This window comes from Condylura cristata, unplaced genomic scaffold (genome assembly GCF_000260355.1).
Source record: "Condylura cristata isolate star-nosed mole 26May11 unplaced genomic scaffold, ConCri1.0 scaffold00022, whole genome shotgun sequence".
Classification (NCBI taxonomy): Eukaryota; Metazoa; Chordata; class Mammalia; order Eulipotyphla; family Talpidae; genus Condylura; species Condylura cristata.
Window position 1 is genome coordinate 4665543 of NW_004567123.1, and position 20877 is coordinate 4686419.

Here is a 20877-nt window from a genome sequence, read left to right on the forward strand (position 1 = left end):
TGAGTGACAATCAACATTTCTCTATAGCTTCCATTTCACAGATGGCTTGTGATTGTTAATAAAAACCAGCTATAGAATATTTAAACTATTTTAGAGGCAACAAAAGGTTCAGCCTATGAAGACAGAATGACTGCTCAGGTAAGTGTCCAACAGACTGAAAAATGTGCCAAAAGAAAATGGAGTTAAATTCTGAGCTTAAGAAAATCAACAACTCTCAGGGACACCTCACTCAGGGTGTGAATGTCCTTTAAACCTAAAGGTAGCAAAGTAAAGGATAACAAGCATCTATCTGATGACTCTTGCTGGCTTTCTGGAAGGTTGCAAGAAGAAAAGACAGACATCATTGCCACTGTGTAAGTCAGCTAAGCTCTAGAGGAGCATCGTGATCTCCCAGCCCCACAGAATTTTCCTAGCTGTCTAGCATGGTCTCCTGGTGATAGACAGGCCCTACTATGGCTTCAATGCAGACCAAAAGGTTGTTGGATTATTCTTGCAAAATTATACTCCTAAAGGAAAACTACGGGTCATCCTCCATGTGGAAGGTGTACATTTTTCCCAGCGCAAAGAATGACTGCAAATTCACAGTGGAAAGTTCACACTTAAGGACTGTGCAGATATAGCAGCAGTAGCATGCCACCTTTGTATAAAAAGACTGGCACAGCCTCCTTCTCCTGTCTGATGGCATCTTCTACATCCAGAGAGAATTTGCATTTCACTAGCTAGACTTAAAAATGTACTGTTAAAAGTGATTCTGATGTCACTTTAAATGCCATAAATATCATAGTTTTTTAAGCCTGAGAATTTATGTGCATTTATGTGTGTTTATGTTTTAAGAAATCAATAAATGAAAAATAAATCCACAGAGAAATTGATAGAAATTGTGTGGTAGTGATAACAAACACAGTGCATTATGATTTAAGCAGCCCTTTGCCACGAACACTATTTTGACTTGGGGAAGGAGAATCTACAGTTGGCAGCAATTAGATTTTTCTTCATGAAGTGTTTAACAAAGCACCTTGTTCTTTCCAAGATCTCTTGTGACCTCTAGTGGTCTTCTTTAAGAAAGTCAAATCCATCATTTCTAAGTTATATGTTCCATTTTAGAAACTTCAAAAGGTTTTTGGAACTATTTTGTCTCTATTCCTTGGAAAAGTCATGATTTTAGAAGTTACAGAGGACTTTAAACCCTAAGTGATTTCAAAGTACATTCAAGGCCAATTAGAGACTCCAACAGGATCTGAGCCAAAAATCCAATCACTCGGTTGGCACACTATCACTCGGTTGGGTTGATACCAAATTCTGTTTGCTGGGTCACTTATCAGGATTCAAGATCAACAGTGAAATTCCAAAACTTCGCTATCCTTTCTTTGTGAGTACATTAGAATATTCATAATTTAAGCATTAACTAATTCAAGACTGAATTCTGAAATTGCTTAGAAGTAAAGACTGAGTGGATTCTTTAAAAAGGCAGGAGACTTGCACTGCTGGTGGGAATGCAAACTAGTACAACCACTATGGAAAACTCTTCAGAGGTTCCTCAAACTGCTAAACATGGAGCTTCCCTACGACCCAGCAATCCCACTCCTAGGTATCTACCCAAAAGACACAAAAACACTGATTGAAAAAGATACCTGCACCCCATGTTTATTGCTGCTTTATTTACAATTTGAAAAATATGGAAGCAGCCCAAATGCCCAAAAGTAGATGACTGGATTAAAAAGATGTGGTACATATATACAATGGAATATTACTCAGCAACCAAAAAAGAGAAACACATGTCTTTTGCAGCAGCTTGGATGGAGCTGGAAAAGATCATGCTGAGTGAGATAAGCCAGAAAGAGAAAGAAAAATACCGGATGGTTTCACTCATAGCAGGTGTATAATGGACCAGGAGAGAAAATAACAAAAATAATGAACAACCATATACCAGAGACATTTTGCGGGGGTAGAGTGGGGAATGGGATCAAAAATGGGGGGGTGGGGAGGGAAGTGCACGGAATTTTGGTGATGGCACATGGGTGACATGGTGATGGGAAACCCGCAGGGATTACAATTGAGATGGGGAAAAAAATGTACAAAATGATGTAAATATAAACTGTTATAAAATAAAAAAAATCTCAAAAAAAAAAAAGGCAGGAGACTATCAGATGCTTAATACATTTATTTCATCACTTTTGGACAGCAATCACATTGACCAATTTGATTAACCATGGTTATCAACAAAAAAAGCAGCACTCCATTTTCATTATTTAAAACACTGACAGCACTAATCCTTTCCCAATCTCCACAAGGATTTGAAAACAATAGGTTCCCCTCACCCCCTACAAAACTATTCTAACACTTTCTGAGAGCATCTCAAATTCACCACTGATGATTGACCCCACCAGAGAGTATAAGGTGTGTCCAGAAGTAGCTCTGCTTTACTTTGGGTTTTATGCAAAATACAGAACAGAAACTTCAATAATTAGTGTCTAAGTAAAAAGGCAGATTACAGCATAATTTTCCACCTGGGTAAATCCAAGAAATGGGACTGAAGATTGTACTGTTAATTTGCTGTTTCTGAATATGTAGCTAGGTAAATAGCAGAAGGGTAATTACATCCCTAAACCCTTTCCTGTTTAGTCTAAAGAACTGTGTCCTTCACTATTATTCATCAGTGCAAGCAACTATTTATAAAGTGGATGTCAAAAATTAAAATGTGGGTAAATAAGAGAAATGGAGCAGTCTAAAAGGATGCACAGCTCAGAACTGTCTTCCTATTCCTGAATCATTAAGGAAAGAGACATACTACATAAATGCATTTTCCAGGTACCTGAAATTCTACACTGAAATCATCAAAAACTTGAATTTGAACATTTTGGACAAAGGGCTTCTTAAAACGTGTCACCTTTCTGTACCTTCTACAAGCAAAAGCATGGATTGTCGTAAGGACAGTTTACTCATAAATGCAGTACTGTACACTAAACTGACTTTTCATAAATGTCCCTTTATTGTTGCATCACTTTGCCACCATGACTGTATTCCTTTTGTGATTTATTTCTTGCAGATAGTCTGTGCTCTGGGCAAGTACAACATTCCATCACAAGAGGCTAAGAATCAAGCGTTTACCCAGGCCACATGGGTCTTGTCCACTTGAAGTTACAGCCCCTAACAGTAACATTTTCAAGGGTAAAAGGCAAAAGAGGAGGCTGGGAAGACCAAATCATAATCATCAGTTAATCACATTCTTACTAGATGAGCACTGGGATGCACACATCCCACAAGCTTTCTTGAGTAACCTCTATCTTCAATGACAAGTGAATATCAGTAAGCAGATTAACAAAGATGTTACCACCTTACTAAAAAGTAAAAAAAAATAGGTGATTTTTTTTTTTTTTAGATAGGATACCTCTTTTTTCTTAACATTCTTTTTTTTATTTATTTGTGGATACAAGAACTGGAGTACAGTCCAGAGGTGTGGGGGTGGGGTTTAGAGGATTCAACAGAGACAAAGTGGGGAGCAGAATAGGCAGACAGACTGAAGGACACTGCTGAGGGGAGCAGTGGGAGAGACAGGAGAGGTCTGCTGCACCATGTGGAACACCTCCAAGGCTGGGGATCAAATTTGCACTGAAGCGGCTGCTGTTAGCAGCCCACTGCACCACCAGGGTGGGCCCAGGATGCCTCTTTATAACAGAGTTTCAGGATTAAATCTATATAAAAATTTTATTACAGTAATGTCTTGCTGAATATCTATGTTGAAAGTATTTAAGCTTTTACATTCCTCAAGAAAGTGACAGTTCTCAAGATCCAAACTGGGGATCTACCTACACTTAAAGAAATACTTTCAGAAATATGCCCTCACCCTCACCTGTAATCCATGTCCCCAGCTCTGTCAGTTAAAGAACTGTCTGCTTTGCAGGCCCATGTTTAATCCATCCAGATAATTTCTAAACTGGATATGACTTAAAATATAAGTCTTTTATTCATTGAGTTTTGATCCAACAGATTGAAACCAGTTTTAATAATCAAAACATCCAAGATTATAAGAAAACCACTCTAATGGTTAGAATATAAACTGATATAGCAACTTATAAATTCAATAATTTGGTAGCATCTATTTTAAAATCTTAGTATTTAATGAAATAGAAATTCTACTCTAGATAGATGAGTTATATAAAAAATAGCACGTGCTTAAAATTTTATGTGTATGTACACACACACACACATATATAGGTGGTAAGATCTTTGTTAATATGATTGTTGATACTTGTCATAGGAGATGGTAACTACTCAAGAAAATTTGGGACGTGTGCCCTGCCCACTGCTGGTAACTGACTATATATGCGTGTGTGTGTATACATAAGTAAATATATATATATACTTATATTTATTATTTATTTATATTTTTCTTTTATTTTATATATATAGATATATGTATATGTGCATGTATATAAATTTTTACCACAGTATTGTTTGTGATAGAGAAAAAACAGAGGACAAATTTCCATAAGTAAATAATTAAATGAATTATTTTAAGCCAGATGTTGAAATATCATACAGTCATTAAAAAGAATAAAACTGACCTGAAAAGATGATGAGTTGTGACAGTAATTGGAAATTACAATTAACAGAACATATGACCATGAATACATATATACATGCATACACACACACACACACAGGTGTGTATACATAAAGAGAATGCATGCATATACTTCATATGTGTGTATAGTTACATACTCACATAGAAAGAATGAGCAATTTCAGTGCTCCCTACTGACTTCAAGATAAAGTCTTCAAATTCTGGTTTTGTCTTTGCTATCCAGTGGTCTGCTCTTCCTCCCCACAGCTTTCCACAAAACCTGCCTGGAAATTGACATTCCAGGTGATTTCCTGCCTCTCCACCTTTGCACATTTTACTCTCTGGCTAAACTCAGATATCCTTCCAGAACAGATTCAGAAGCTACTTCTCTTATGAAATCTTTTTTTTTTTTCACTTACCTTTTTCATTGATCACATATAACATATAATAAAATGCACAGATATTAAGAGTAGTCTGTTGAGTTTTGACAACTGCATACACCCCAACCAATATGCAGAGCTTCACCATCACCCTAGAATTCCTTCCAATCTCTTTCTCTACCACAAATAGCTGTCAATCTAGTATTTTTCCTCTACAGATTAGCCTTGTATTTTTTAACATAATAAAAATGGAATCAAAAGTATATGATCTTTTCTGTCTGCCTTCTTTCACTTAGAAAGACCTTTCTGAGACTGATTTATGATGTTACATATATAAGTAGTTCATTCCACTTAATTGAGTAGTAGCCATTTTATGAATGTAACACAATTTAGAAACATAAGCCACATAAATTGGACATTTAAATTTGTGTGTGTGAAGGATGGGGGACTGTTTTTATGAAGCTGTCTTTATTCCTACCTGTCCTTCCCTTTCCCATGCTACACAGAATTACAATTTATAGCAGATGGGTTTCTCCCTTTCCCACCTTAACTCTAAGCCTATTTGTAATAATAAGATCTTATTTTTCTTGGGCACTTACATGTGACTGAAACTGTGCTAAGTGCTTGACTATAATCAGTTCATCTAATCATGGCAACATCTCCATGCAGTAGACAAACACACCCACTGACAACGGGAAACTGAGACCTGCAGAGTTCATGTTTCTTTGTTAAGTAACCCATTTAGTGAGAAGTAGAATCAAGGTCTAGATCTATCTGATATCTTTACTACAAATCTCAGCAACTATTCCATAAAAATATACAGGTTAAGTAGTAGGCTCTCACTTTGGAAAATTTAAATTTAGTACTTTCAAAGGAAATTCAGAACTCATCAACTACCAACAGTTAGCCCAAGAAAATACAATTCATTTGTCAGTGATAAACTCAGACAACTATGCCTGTGCAAGATTTCATATACCCTCTTATTTCAAAATAGCCATTCTATTTTGTTCCCAATTGCATGAGTCAGCAATCTTGGAGAGCTTGGCAGGACAGTTCTTGCTTGAGGTTTCTCATAAGGCTGCAGTCTTATGTCTGCTACACTACCGAGACACAAGAGTCCTCCTGTGCTGGAACTTTATGATGGTTTATTTGTGCAGCTGGCATCAGGTGCTAACTATCAACAAGACTTGGGCTGGGGCTATCAGTCCTGGCCTAAACATGTGCCTCTCCAGCACAACCATTTCAGACTCTTCCCTGGCAGTTCATATCATTAAGAGTGAATATCTCAGGAGAACCTGGCAGAAGTTTCCCAACCTCACAAGTCACAGAGCATCCCTCCCGCCATGCAGTGTGGGCTGCAATGCCAATTCATACATGAACAGCATAGCAAAGTTACACTGTAGGAAAGCTTGTAGAATGTGAGATAGTGTTGCAGTCAGTTCTGGAAAACAATAGAATCCATCACAGCCATCTCCTTCAGATTGGTGAACTGAAGAGAATGTCATGTGGGCCACTGATGGGAAGGACCTTCAAGTTGGAAAATTAGTCATTGAGTTCAATAAAATCCTCATTCACTGAATATCAAAAGAAGGTGGGCTTTACTGGTAAAACTAAATGGGCCAATTTGTCTTGTTTGTTTCACTTGAAAGCTATTTTAAACAATGCAGGATCAAGGATTGTGTGTTTTCACACAGTAAATGTGTAACAGCCAACCACATAACACCAAATGGGCCTTAGATCATCAGCTATCCTGTCCTGCAAATTACATCATCAAGGGGAACAAAAGTCTGTCAACATCTCAAAATGCAGTGATGCCTGTGGGTATTACACAACAATCTAATCCAAGCCTTAATCACCAAACAGTAGAAATTGGAAATTCAGAAGTTCTTTTATAAGGTAACTGTCAGGATGAGGCTTAGATGACATGAGTACCCCTCAAACCTTACCTAGCTTTTCGAATGTGCAGCTGAGGGTAATGACTGTGCCTGTGACATATATGCACAGCAAAGTCCTCATCATATTTCAGGCTCGGAACAGTCCCCACTTGATCAAACACAGTGATGAGAGTTGAGCCTAAGTCACAGAGACAAAGAAAATAAACTCATTTGGTTATAGTAAAACTTTAGAACTTCAGAACAAAAAGTAGCTTCCCTTCTAAACTGTGATTTGTTATTATCAAATATGTACATTACATATTTAGTACCTAGAGACCATTGTTATTTCCCAAAGGTATCATTTTAAGAATGAATTTCCTATATTAACTACTAGGGACACCATAGTTGAATAGGTCTTACCTAAGCTCATGTAGGATGGCACTATGAGAAAGATGAAGTGCAATTCTGGCACTGCCCGAAACACAGTCCTGGTGAGAGAAAGACAAGGGGTTTGGATATTAATTTTAAAAGCACTTCCATTAGCTGGCACCTTATTGACACAAATTCTGTCACTAAAAAAAAATGGAAATGGTCATGAATTCACATGGGTTTCTCTGCTCCCTGTTTGCAAAGGCAAGAATATATTCAAGTCCATTTCTTTATCTTCTCCACTTTTCCTTGGATTCCACACAGCCCTTTTGCTATCTGTCCCATGGAAGTAAAGAGAATAAAGGATGCCATATTCATGCAAAACACCAGATTTCTGCTAATATTAACCTTTGACCTGGCATCTGGATGGTCTGGTATGACATTACAAAGTGACTGAAAGCTGAGTCCACCACTCCCAAATGTCTGTGCAGGCTGTCAAAGCACATTGCCATCCATCAGTAGACCCTATGATCATATTTCAATGTGCCATATAATTCAGGATGTTTCTGCAGCCTATGTTAATAAACATTTCTAAAGATAAGACTGAGGAAAACTATTTTTTAAAACATCCGTGCCAATGACACTTTACTCTTCTCCTACTTCCCCTATCAAGTCCATTTATTTAAATGTCTATACTAGCTGGTAAATAAAGGAAATTAAAGATTTTTGCTGAATTGAGCAAGGAGTCCAATAAATAGTTTTCTTCTAGGATTATTACTGCAACTCAACATAACAGCTTAACAGAGCCATATATTACAAGCAAATTAAATACCTCAGAGAATTTCCTGTCCTTTAAAATGTCTCCAAACTCTCTACATGGTCTCTTTCATATCACTTTTCATTTAACACGTCTATCTGTGGTGCCACAGTTAGCCCTCTATGTCACAACATGCAAGTCCCAGTCACTCACCGAATGATCTCTTTGCAGCAGCCAACAGAATACTCATCTACAGCAACAAAAAGATGCATGAACAATGTGTTCAGAGGCTGCAGGAGGAAAAACAAAAAGAACAGAAAGGCTGAGTCAGCATTTGGGTTATGTCTGAAAGGGATGGGAGGGTTTCAGAGCAGCCTCAGACACAGAGCTGCCTGGTGTTTAAGGATGACATTTTATGTTTAAAGTAATGAGACACTCAGGCAGCATTTGAGCCATCTCACTGACCCCATTCGGTGCCTTCTGTCCTTCTAGTTCAGAATTATTGTAGGAAACAAGGATCTTAAATGAATCCAGCTCACTCAGCCCTCCATTCTACCCTGGAGATGGGGCTGTGGGCAGGGAAGCCCCTGCAGGGGAGTGAAATCGATTATTAACTCAGTAGTGCTGTCCTCAGGGTGTCCATGCCAAGTGAAAGACAATCACACTTTTCCCGGGGCTCTTGAGTTAGCAGCTGCTGCTCTATTCAAGTGACACGAGGGGAAGATTTTCTTATGAATTTGAAGGATGGAAGGCAGATGCCACATTATGAATCCAATGGCTTGTTTTGTTCAGCATTCCCAGAGTCAGAATCAAATATTACTCTTGGGACACAGAAAATCTGGGAGCTGAAAACTCTAAGTAACGAGACTCTAACGAGTTTGAGGCGAAATTTTTGGAGTTCTGAAAGCATTGTCCCATAGCTTCCAAAGAGTTTTTAAGGTGTCTAAAACATTCTATATATCCACATATCTATCTGCTCAGTACCCCTGTGACTACAAGTAAACTTTCCAATTCTGGAAGTAATGCAAATATGAGGCAGTTAAGTGGTGAGGTTAGGGCTTGCACCTATATCACTCCATTGTTCAATGGAGTGAAATCTGTGTTTCTTGTTTCAGAGCAATTCTATAGATGGCCTTGGGTTACCATCAACACATTCATGTTGGATGATGTGTGCTTAAGGAATAATCCAAAGAAATACCACTCATGAAGTGATGAGAAAATGAGCATGAGTTTGGTTCATGTACTTGAAAAGTCCCAAAACAGAAATAGAAATTCCAAGTCTTATTAACGTTGGAACATCCCCTGGCTTGACAATGTTAGGGGTGGAATAATGAACTAATCTCTGATTCTTTAGGGCTAGATGAAAAAATTATCATCAGACATATTTGTAGGAGAAAAAAAAAGTTATTTATTTCCTTATTTTTAAGCATTCTTGCTATTTTTCACAATATAGGATTTCTCCCTCAGGTGTGGTCACCAAAGTTTCCCAACATCTATGTGCCCACTGTCCTCCACCATACTCCACCATTCTCTCCTTCTCCCCTGCTCTATATTCTCTCCTTCCCCCTCTCTTTCTGCTCCTGACTGTCTCAGAGCTATTGTCTGCTTTCATGGGTCAGTCTGTAGCTTGCCTTTCTCTGATCCTTTGTTTGGTTTCTCTAGATTCCACATATAAGTGAAACCATTATTATCTTTCTTTTTCTGGCTCACTTCACTTAGAATAATCCCTTCCAGCTCCAGTCATTTTGCTGTAAATGGCATGAGCTTATCTTTTTGATGGCTAAGTAATATTCCATTATGCATATCTACCACATCTTCTTGAATCACTCATCCTTTCTGGGACATTTACATTTCCTATTGTAACTAGTGCTGCTATAAATACAGTGGTGCAGGTTTCCTTTTGAATTAGTGTAATTGTGCTCTAAGAGTGGATTGCTAGACTATATGGTATATCCACTTCTAGTCTTTTGAGGAATCTCTACACTTCTTTCTACAGGTGCTAGAAAGAATAACAATAGTCTACATTTCTACCAACAGTGAATAGGCCTCCTTTTTCTCCACATTGTCACCCGCATTTGTTGTTTCTTTTGTTTGTTGGTCTTTTAGATATGGGCTATTTTCACAAGTGTGAGGTGGTATCTCATTGTGGTGTTGATTTACATTTCCCTGATGGTAAGTGAGGATGAACATTTTTTCATATGCTATTGACCATTTGCATGTCTTCATTGGAGAATACATTTAGCCTGTTTAGCTCTTCTATCCCTTTTTGGATTAAGTTGTTTTCTTTTTGGTGTATAAGCTTTTTCTAGAGCTTCAATATCAATCCTTGGATGGATAGTGTGTAAATATTTTTTCCCACTCAGTAGGGTATCTTTTTGTTTTGGTCCATTGTCTCTTTCACTGTACAAAAACTTTTTATTTTTATATATCCTAGTTGTTTATATTTTCTTTGGTTTGCCTTGATGCTAGAAATGAGTCCTCAAAGATGTTTCTGAGGTTTATGTCATGGAGTGTTGTATGGTTTTTTTAAATGCATGTTAGGGTTTCACGAAAGACCAAATTTAGTAAAATACATACAGATAATGTAGATAACTTTAAATTCTAAAGTAAATAGCACAAACCAAGGGTTTCTGTGCTAAGGGAACTGGGACATCCAGGAGAGAAGGAGTTTCACATTTTGAGAAGGGGATTTCTCATGATTTCATAGGACAAAACCTTGCCTCTAAAAGTTTTCTCTGACTTTAGACAGTTTCCCCCAATATCTGCGGAGTCTTGATCAAACTTAATTTCACATACCAAGATGACTCACTGGAAAAGGCCTATCCCATATTTTTTTAAAATATAATCATTACATCATCCTTCATTTTTGTACAATGTATGATTTCCCTGTGGAATTCCCACCACCCATTCCCCCATGCATCATCACCATAGATACTTGTGTTCTTCCCACCCCATCCTGATCCTACTTCCTCCTTCTTCCCTACAGAGTGTCTCTGATTTATAATTGCCTGATTTTGATTTTTACTTTATCATAGTTACTTTTTTTTTTCCTGATTCCTTGTTTTCTCTATATTTCTCCTACAAATGAGACCATTCAATTTTTTTTTTCTTTCTGGCTTACTTCACTAAACATAATCCTTCCAGCTCCATCCATGTTACTGCAAAGGGCATGAGTTTATCCTTTTTGATTGCTGAGTAATATTCCATTGTACATGTGCACCACATCTTCTTGATCCAGTCATCTATTTTTGGGCATCTGGATTGCTTCCATTACTTATCTATTGTAAATTATGCTGCAATAAACACAGGGGTGCAGACTCCCTTTTGAATTAATGTTTTTGTGTCCTTCGGGTAGACCCCTAGGAGTAGAATTGTAGAATCATATAGAAGCTTCATTTTTAGTAGTTTGAGGAACCTCCACACAGTTTTCCATAGTGGAGGGATCAGTTTGCATTCCCATCAGCAGTGCAGGAGAGTTCCTTTTTCTTCACATCTTCGCCAACATTTGTTGTTAGTTTTTTAAAATGTGCCATTATCACTGGTGTAAGGTGATTTTGATTTGCATTTCCCTGATTACAAGTGATATTGAACATTTTTTCATATGCCTGCTGGCCATTTGCATTTCTTCTTTGAAGTGTCTAGAGATGCCAGGTCTGTGTGGCTGCATTCAGCCAGCACCAGGCTCAGCACCAGCCCAGCTTCCACGTCAAGACAAAGGAAAAAATTTCTGTGACCACCCGGACACATCATAGGAACTGTGAAGTCAGCAATTTACTCTGGATATACTGACAAAAACATTTCTAAATATTTTGGGGGAAGTACAATCATAAAATTACTACAGAAACAACGATGACACCAACATAAGCATCTCTATGCAGTAACTTACTAATGAATTGCACAGTAATTTTATATAACAGCTACTTTACATTCTGACAGGAATAGCTCTATGTTTATTATTTGGCTGCTTCTAAATTCTGTCCTCCAGGTTTCCACAGCTATGTTAAAGCAGAACATTCTTGTGAAACCTCTTATAAGTTGAAATGGCACAAAGCAAAGAAGCAATTACCACTCCTTGATATGGAAAAATATTCTGAGCATTCTAAGGTCCAAAAAAATTAACTCATACTAAGTAACACATAAAACCAAAACTAACGTTCACAGATAGTAAAAGCAGGGATGAGAGGGAAAATATACAGTCTGTATAAAAGAGTTCCCTGGGAAAATGTTGGCTGGGGCCACTCTTGCAATTTGGGGTAGTGCTACCTCTAGAACAAATTCTACAAAATCACTCTGAATGATATTTGCATTTTGCCCTTTGTTATAAAATGAAGATTTTTTTGTAATTTTTTTTCTTTCTTTTTGATGTTGAAGACAGGTACTAATGGGAGGTCTACCAAAAAAGCCAGCTGGCATAGAACAAACTTTCAAAAAGTAAAATATAACTGGTTTGTAATTCAAGATTCATGCTTTAGCTTTAAAATAAAAATTACTTCAGTTACAAACACCTTAGGGAGAGGTAATACATAAGGCTAAATTTATTGTTTTTTAAAAGATTTTATTTCTTCATTTTTTCATAGAAGAACTGGGGTGTAGGCGAGAGGTATGGGGGTGAAAGGACTCACCAGAAACATAGTAAAGAGCAGAACAGGCAGACTATTGGTATACACTGCAAAGGAGAGCAGCAGGCGAGACAAGAAAGGACGCTGCACCATGTGGGTCAGCTCCCTGGCTGGGGATTAGACTCAGAACACCCCAGAGGACTACCACATAGGGCCTTGGCTGCGGCAGCACTGAGGCATAACCCCTAGCCACTAGGGAGGAGGCCCTAAGACTCAAGGCTTTCTACCAATGCTGTCCAAAAGAAAAGTAACTCAAGCCACAAATACAAATCATCCATATAATTTTAAGCTTTCTTCTAGATATATAAGAAAGATCAACAGATGAAATTAATTTATTTTATTTAACCTAATAGACTCAAATTATTATTCTTTTCCAAGTAATCAATACAAAAATTAATGAGAGAATCTACAGCCCTTTTTCTACTGAGTACCTGAAATCTGGTATGTACTTTATGTTTACAGCATATCTCAGTTCTAACTAGTCACATTTAAGCGCGCAGTTCCATGTGACTGGTAGCCACTATACTGAACAGCCCAGGGCCACACTGTTTATGGAAGGTAGTTTAAATATCTTAAAAGGACAAAGGGGGAAAGAATTTATGAATAATGGTGTTAATCTATAATTTTTCAAAACGTAAAATCATGACCCTAACTCAAATACAAAATCAACATTTATTCAGTCCATCAATTAATGAGAAACCAGTAAATAATAAAAACAATTCATCACATTTGGAGAGCTGGACACTCAGGTTATTTAATGAGGGAATGTTAGAATAAAAGGAATAATGTTAGAATAAGATTGCTGGGTATGACACAAAACAGCTAATGTTCTCCTGGCCATGAACCATAACTGTTGAAGCTATCTCATTCACTAGAAAGAAATTACTTACATCTCAAATAAATACAAATCTACAAGTGAATCATGGTTCTTACAGAATTATGAACAGCCCTGTCAATATAAAATCAATCAAAGGTACCACTAGCATTAGACAAAAAGAATTCTTTTGGCCTATTTCCAGTTCCAGATAACTTTTTTGGACAAAGACAATGGGGTAGAGAACAGAAGACAGATACCACTTGGCTGAATAAAAATGAATAATGTGCTCATACACGTGTGTGTGTATGTGTGTGTGCATGCATATGTGGGGGGGTAAACTCCCTCATGCATTCAACTTTGGGAACACTGCTAAAATCCAATGACAAGAAAGCATACCACCCAAAGCCTCAATACCAATCACAGCCCTCTCGATTTCTGCAGAAACTGGAGTCAGATGCTGGCCTGGCTATGGTAGGCCAAGGGCAGGAAAAGCTCAGACATGGCACCAAGGTCCCACCTCCCTGAGAATTGATGGTTGGCTCCCATTAGTCAACAGCTGTTGTCATGTGTCCTCAGCTAGACGACATTGTAGTATGAATTTGAAGCTCTGCTGTCATTGTGGAGGCAAATATGTGATGGCAGGGACCCTCCCTGCATCTCAATACTTGGAGCACAGTGTGGAAAGCTGGAAAGCACATGTGACATTCCTAGTAATTCCTGCCTCTCAGTTCTGACAAGCAGAAAGACTTGGGTCTTACCAACAGTTGGCTTCTCTGACTTTCCCCTGTCCTCCCTACACTTTCTATATCCTCTGGATTCCTTCTCTTGGCTCCCCTGTTCCTCCCACCAGCTAACTTCATTTCTAAGTGCCATGATGTCATAAACTTTACGTTGTACTGCTCAGTCTAACAACTGAAAAGACATATACACACAAGACAATGGTGGTGATTGCTTACTGTGCATGGGATTTCACTGTCAAGCTCTTGCATCAGAGACACCCAAGTGTCCTGCTTGGCAACATTCCAGTTGGGATAGTCCATGAAGGTGGCCTGGGCCATGATCTCCTCCCTGTCATTATGGAGGGTCACAGCAAGGTTTGCCTTTTCCCTGTGGAAACAATTAAAATGCACATATGAATGAAATTATGAAAAGTGGGAAGAGAATATATCACTTTCTCTCTCCTTTGGCTACTGGAGCTCAGTAATCTCTGCATAAAGCATGATAACCTCTGGAAGAGGTGGGGCCAATGTGGTAACAACTCTGGCAGTAACCATTTAGGATTTCTGGTGCTATCAATTAAATTTGTATCGAAAAATACATTTCAATAGAAGGTGTTCTATTTATGATTTTAATAATCTAATATCCTTCCCTTAGAGATTGGCTGGGAAAATCATTTGGGTGCTGCAAAATTTTTCTTCTCCTCTCCATGTTGCAAATTCCACTGTTTTTGCCATACTCAGAAAGCTAGGGGAGGAACAGAAACTACTGTACCTATGTCCCTGGGATGGAGGGGGTGCTCAGTCATGGGCACTGGCAGTGCTAAAATCATAAAAGTACTGGGCAAATGGCAATAAGCAGCTCATCTATGCTCAACAATGCTAAGAGTTTAGCTTCATCCTGTCAGCATTCTTAATCAATTTCCACAATCCCTGAATCCATGCCCTTGCTTAATTAAATCTTATCACCCGATCCAGCTGCAGAAATGGAGACCCTGAGGGGTCTTGCTTAAGCTAAAGCAACCCAGTGAGTTAATAAAAACAGGGAAGAAAGGTTTTCCAACTCTCTCTCTGGTGTCTATCTCAAAGAGCTATCTTGATGGTCCCTCCTAATTGCTAGCCTGTCACGTGGCCATATGACAGCGAGAGCTATGACTTAGAGTAAGCACATAGTCTACTACACAGAGAACTATTTGTATATATTTAAATTGAGATGCAGCTTCCACTTTCTTGGCTGACAATCTTAAATTGAAAAAAAAGATTTAAATGTTCCTTCAAAGAACAAAAAAGGCTGAAGTTACCCATAATCCTATTAAGGGACCAGGAAAGAAGATGGTATCTAACTGAAGAAAAAGAGACAATGGGGAGAATAGAAAGCATGTTATATGTGCTTTCCAGCTGTATTTTTGTTGCAAAGGCAATGTATCACCAGCAAAAACTGAAAAATACTCACAAGCAAGAATAAATTCCTAAAAATTTGAAAAGTTACTACCACCTCCCATTGACAACAATGCTTGTCAATATTTCGGTATCTCTCTTTCAAAACTTATCTTTTGTTGGGGGAGCTATACACTGAAATGTACTGTGTCTTTCTAAATACAATCAAACACCCCATACTATTTGTAACCTGCTTTTTCTCACTTGACAGCATATCATTTTACTACAGCTGATCACCAAAAAAGAATCCCTCAACACATGCACTATATGTACTTATTTTTTTTCTTTATCAGTTTACTTTTGACTTAAGTTTTGTTATAGGAAATTAACATCACTGTATCATGAACAGAAAAAAATCCCTCACTATAAATAAAAAGTAACTCTAAAAATAAAGCTGCAACATTTGAAACAAAAAGTGTTCCTTATTGTTATCAAATCAAATCACCTTGGGAACTACCAAAGTTAAGAAAATTTGGGGAGAATTCTATGCCAGGGATGCCCATCTCAGCACCTACAGGCACCGTACCCTTTCATATCGTTCAGTCACGAGGGTCTCCACCCAGGGTGTACTTGGGCCCAGGCAAGCACCACAGCATACTGCCCTGGGGGTGTGAATACGGTATTCATTAGCAGGAGTAGCAGCACCCCACAACTTCTCCTGGCTGAATCACTGAAGCCCCTGGCCTCTCATTCCACCCTTGCAGGGACTATTTCCAGCTCCTGTTCCTATGGGCTCTTCTGTCCCAGGCTTCATGCTGAGATCCTTACTCTAATTCAGGTGAGAAAGTTCTGGAACATGGGGCAACTCGCTACGAGGACACCCACCAACATCAGTGATGATAACAATGGTGGTGGTAGAGAAAGTAATCAAGGCAAGAGCAAGGACTGGGCAGCCGCCATCCCCTCAGAGAAGCATGGGAAACGTATTCCTGGAATCCACATTTAAACTGAAATTCCATTTACCCATGGGAACCTAGGATGGTTGTTGGGATCTATAGTATAATTAGCATAGTACCGTACTGTACAGACGTTACTGATTAAATAGACTTTTGTGGGCTGTCTGGGAACCAGCAGCACACAATTTTGTTTCATTGGAAAAATATAGGATAATATCCAAATGACTGAGTGGAAGAAGTAACTTTCATAGCATTATCCTTTTGTTATATAATTTCCTCTTCTTATTATCTACTAGCCATTACATCCTTTATAGGACAGCTAAAAATCATCATAGGTGCAAAAACGTTTTCAAAAGCTGGATTTTAAATTATTTGCTGTAATAAACCAAATTCAAGCCAAAGAAGCCCTATTCAATATATATACTTGAGTACACACATATATATTTAAATATAATATCCAATCAGACAGAGAAAAAAACACCATATGATTTCCCTCATAGAGAGTATACAGAATAATCAACAATTGAAAGAACTAAATAAAACAAAAATAAACATTTAGGCAATAAAACCAAATTAGCAGTTGCCAGAAGGAAGGGGTGAAATTAGTCAGGTAAAAGAGATCAACTATATGGTAAAGGACAGAAATTAACTTTTATGGGTGAACTTATGTAGCATATACAGATGTTGCCTTAATTTAATGATCACACCTGAAGCGTATGTCCTACAACATTATATAAGGTTATAATGCAATGTTGCTTCAATTAAAAAATCATTAAAAAATATATTTATGTATAATATATAATTTCTCTGTAAATGCATTTTAAAATACATATATACATACTTCACACAGAACATGTTCAAGCTAAAAGATGTTATCCCGCAACAGAAAACAGTCCTTTTCATTAAAGTAATGTCTCATTTATTCAATTGGTTTAGGGAATTTTCCAAGTACAGCCAAAACTCATTTTACTTAACTATACTTGATGGAAATCTTGGTGAAACAGTGTCCCCATTTTCTGCTTTGTTAAGCAGCATGAATGAAACAAAACTCAGAGTTCCCTTTGTGTCCACTGCACACTGAACGCAGCTGGCTGTGGTTTGCAGCACTACACACACCACACTGTGACATCTGGAAGTGACTAAATCTTTTATTACTTCTTTTCCTACTCAGCTGCTGTGCCTGAACTGCTCATTTTCTCTCCTAAAATTCATCAGGGTTTTTAGGTAACATCAGTTTTATTTACTCCTGCATCTATGCAACTGAGGGAGACATCAATAAAATGAAATTGAATAAATTAGAAGCTACCAATTTTAGAAATGTCTGTATATCAAAACTGGCCTTCCCGGGGGGACAGGAATTACCTAATAAGAAAAATGAAAAGACAAGAAGGGCTTTCAACTGCAAGTTGTTTTGGCAGATCCAGGATATTAAAGGAAATGTAAATTTACTTTTACTTCTGGAAATACATTGGCTTCTGAGGCAGGTTGCAGTGTTTTGAGTGATCCTTTTCAAATTTTCAAAATTTTTGGCATGAAGTTTTTTATACAATTCTCTTATCTCTTCAAAATCCAAACATCCCTGGAAACCAGGGCTAAACTTTACCTGAGAGTTTAGTTGGCAGCAAAATTGGACAGAACGTGATACGAGGTTATTCAAAAGTTATTCCAATTAGAGAACATTTCTACACTTTTACCACAGAAGTATTATAGGGACCCATCCCAATCCTTATTGATGAAGTATTTGGTAAATGCACAGAATTAACTTTTAAAATACTATATTCTGAAACACAACAAGTCCCAAGCAACTATGAATCTCAATAGCCTTTTATCACCTGCTTAAGCAGCAACACCTGTATTGATGCCCTTTTCGTACTATTAAAAAAAAAAGATGTATTTATTTATGTCTACAAGAACTGGGGTACAGGTCAGAGGTGCTGGGGGGTGAGAGGATTCATCAGAAACAGAGTGGGGAGCAGAACAGGCAGATCAACTGAAATACACTGCTGAGGAGAGCAGCAGGTGGGTCAGGAGAGGTCTGCCATGTGGGTCACCTCCCTGGCTGGACATCAAACTCATGCTGCAGTGCCTGTGAAGAGCTTTAACCCAGTGAGCACCAGGGAGGACCCTCATACTATTTTTCATGATAGTCATTTGTCTGGTCAAAAGTGTATCCTAATTTTACCCTTTTTAAAGAGCCTACTTTAGAGTTTAGTAATCTTCTACTAAATGTCTATATTTCATTAATAGATATAATTTGTTCTCAACCCTTATTTACGGTTTTGGATTTTTTTGTTTATTTTTGAGTTGATTTCACTGCTCTTTTTCTAACTTAGAGGTAAAATCAGAAAATGAATTCTAGGCCTGTCATCTCATTTACTGTGAGCAATTAAGGTTGTAAGTTTCATCGAAGGTTGGCTGTTTTGTTCATCAATTTCTGCATATAAAACAAATCCAAATCTCGTCACTGCCTTTTCAAGTTTTATTTGTTCATGATTCTATAGGTTAGGATTTCATTCAGGAAATATCAGAGGCATGTTCTGTAGTAAACCTCAAAGACAGATATTTTACTCACAGGTCTTGCACTTCAAAGTCAGGGTGATTCAAATGATCAGTAGTTATTGAACAACTAACCTAGGACCTTGCTTCTTGCTATGAGCTGGGATCCCCAAATTCTCCCCATGATATGGTCTCTCCATTTGGTTTCTCCATGTTTTCTCTCTAGCAAAGTAACCAGACTTTTTACCTGGTGGCACAAGATTCCCAGTGGCCTAAAATTGATGGCTGGGCCCTCCCTGGTGGCACAGCGGGTTAAAGCACTGCACTGAGAAACTAAAGCCACTTCCGCATGAGTTCGATCCCCGCCTGCCCCGGAGGTGACCATATGGCGTGGCAGACCTCTCCTGACCTGCCCGCTGCTCCCCTCAGCAGTGTACTTCGTCGATCTGCCTGTCCTGCTCCCCATTCTGTCTCTGGTGAATCCTGTCACCCTCTGCATCTCTGGCCTGTACCCCAGTATGAATAAATAAATAAATCTTAAAAAAAAAAAATTGATGGCTGTTGGTCATGGCTGTGACTGGGTGAGGCAGGAAAGGCACCTAAGTTTCGAAATTGGAAATGGCGCTCCCTTCTCATGCTGGTGCAGCACTGGTACCTGGGAGGACGAGGTACCAAATATCTCACATGCCTCACCCTATGTGTTCATATGTACATACATATAAATACAGTTAACATGTGAATTAAAATATCTTTATTGAAGCCAATGTATTACAATTTTCATTTTTCGTTATTGACCCATGATTTTTTTAATTTCATTTGAAATATTTAAACATGATTGTTTAATAATTATCTTTTCACTGCTGAGTACTAACTCCATTGCTTAATGGTCAAAGAATGTGTTATATATGATTCTAAACATTTCGTCTTGATGACCTAAGAGGAAGTCAATTATACATATTTCCATGTATACTTGAAAATTTATCTATTCTAATACTGGGCACAATATTGCACACACTTATCCATTAGATCAAGTTACTAAATTGTGTTCATGTTGAAATCTTTTATATTTAAATTTTGGTTTGCAAAATCTCCCATTCAAGAGAAGCTAATGAAAATCTCCAATTACACATGTCTATTTTATCTTTGTTTTGTGTTGTGTTTTGTTATTTAATACCAATATACTTATTTTCACTATGTCTTATTTGGTTCTCTGATATTTCTCTTATAAGTGAAACCATTTGATATTTTTCTTTTTCCTTCTGATGTATTTTTATTGAGCTCCACCCATGTTGTTGCAAATGGTATAATTTGTCTTTTGAACCATTTCTTTAATATGATTTTGGTAGCCATACTTTTTCCTCCCAATACTTTGACTTTCTTTTGACTTTTTTTTTTAATCTTCCCTTAATATCTCAGGTATGTCTCATATACAAAACATGGTTATTTTTTGTATTTTTCAATTGTCAGTCAATCTGTCCAATTCCTTTTAATTGAATAATTTTTTCCAGGTAATTACTGATATAACTGAACATTTTTTTCGTCTTCCTACTATGGGATTTTAATAAATACTGTTTTCTTCTTCATTTCTTGCTTTTAAGATTGAGGGTTTGTTTTAATTTCTTCTTCCATTTTCTCCTCTCAAGAGCATAAGTTATAATCTCTGTGCCTATCCTTATAATGATCCTAGTCAATTACCATATTTTTTAAAAGATTTATTTACTTATTCATACAGAACTGGGGTACAAGCCAGAAGTACAGGGGTGGCGAGAGGCTTCACCTGAGACAGAGTAGGGAGCAGAACAGGCAGACTGATGAAGTACACTGCTGAGGGGAGCAGTGGGAGGGTCAAGAGAGTTCTGCCACACCATGTGGATCACCTCTGGAGTGGGAATAGAACTAATGCTGAAGAGGCTTTAGCTTCTTAGTGCTGGGCTTTAACCCTCTGTGCCACC

The 20877-nt window shown here is 37.8% G+C and overlaps 1 protein-coding gene across 1 annotated transcript in view; it reads right to left on the reverse strand.

The window, feature by feature from the left end:
• CFAP61 (cilia and flagella associated protein 61) overlaps positions 1 to 20877 on the reverse strand; it is a 267799-nt gene that overhangs the window by 238058 nt on the left and 8864 nt on the right. The window contains exons 3-6 of the mRNA XM_004687139.2: positions 14337 to 14487; positions 8158 to 8234; positions 7239 to 7306; positions 6891 to 7017 (exon numbers count right to left, since the gene is read on the reverse strand). Coding sequence (XP_004687196.1) covers positions 6891 to 7017; positions 7239 to 7306; positions 8158 to 8234; positions 14337 to 14487 — 423 coding nt within the window. The remainder of the gene's footprint in view (positions 1 to 6890; positions 7018 to 7238; positions 7307 to 8157; positions 8235 to 14336; positions 14488 to 20877) is intronic.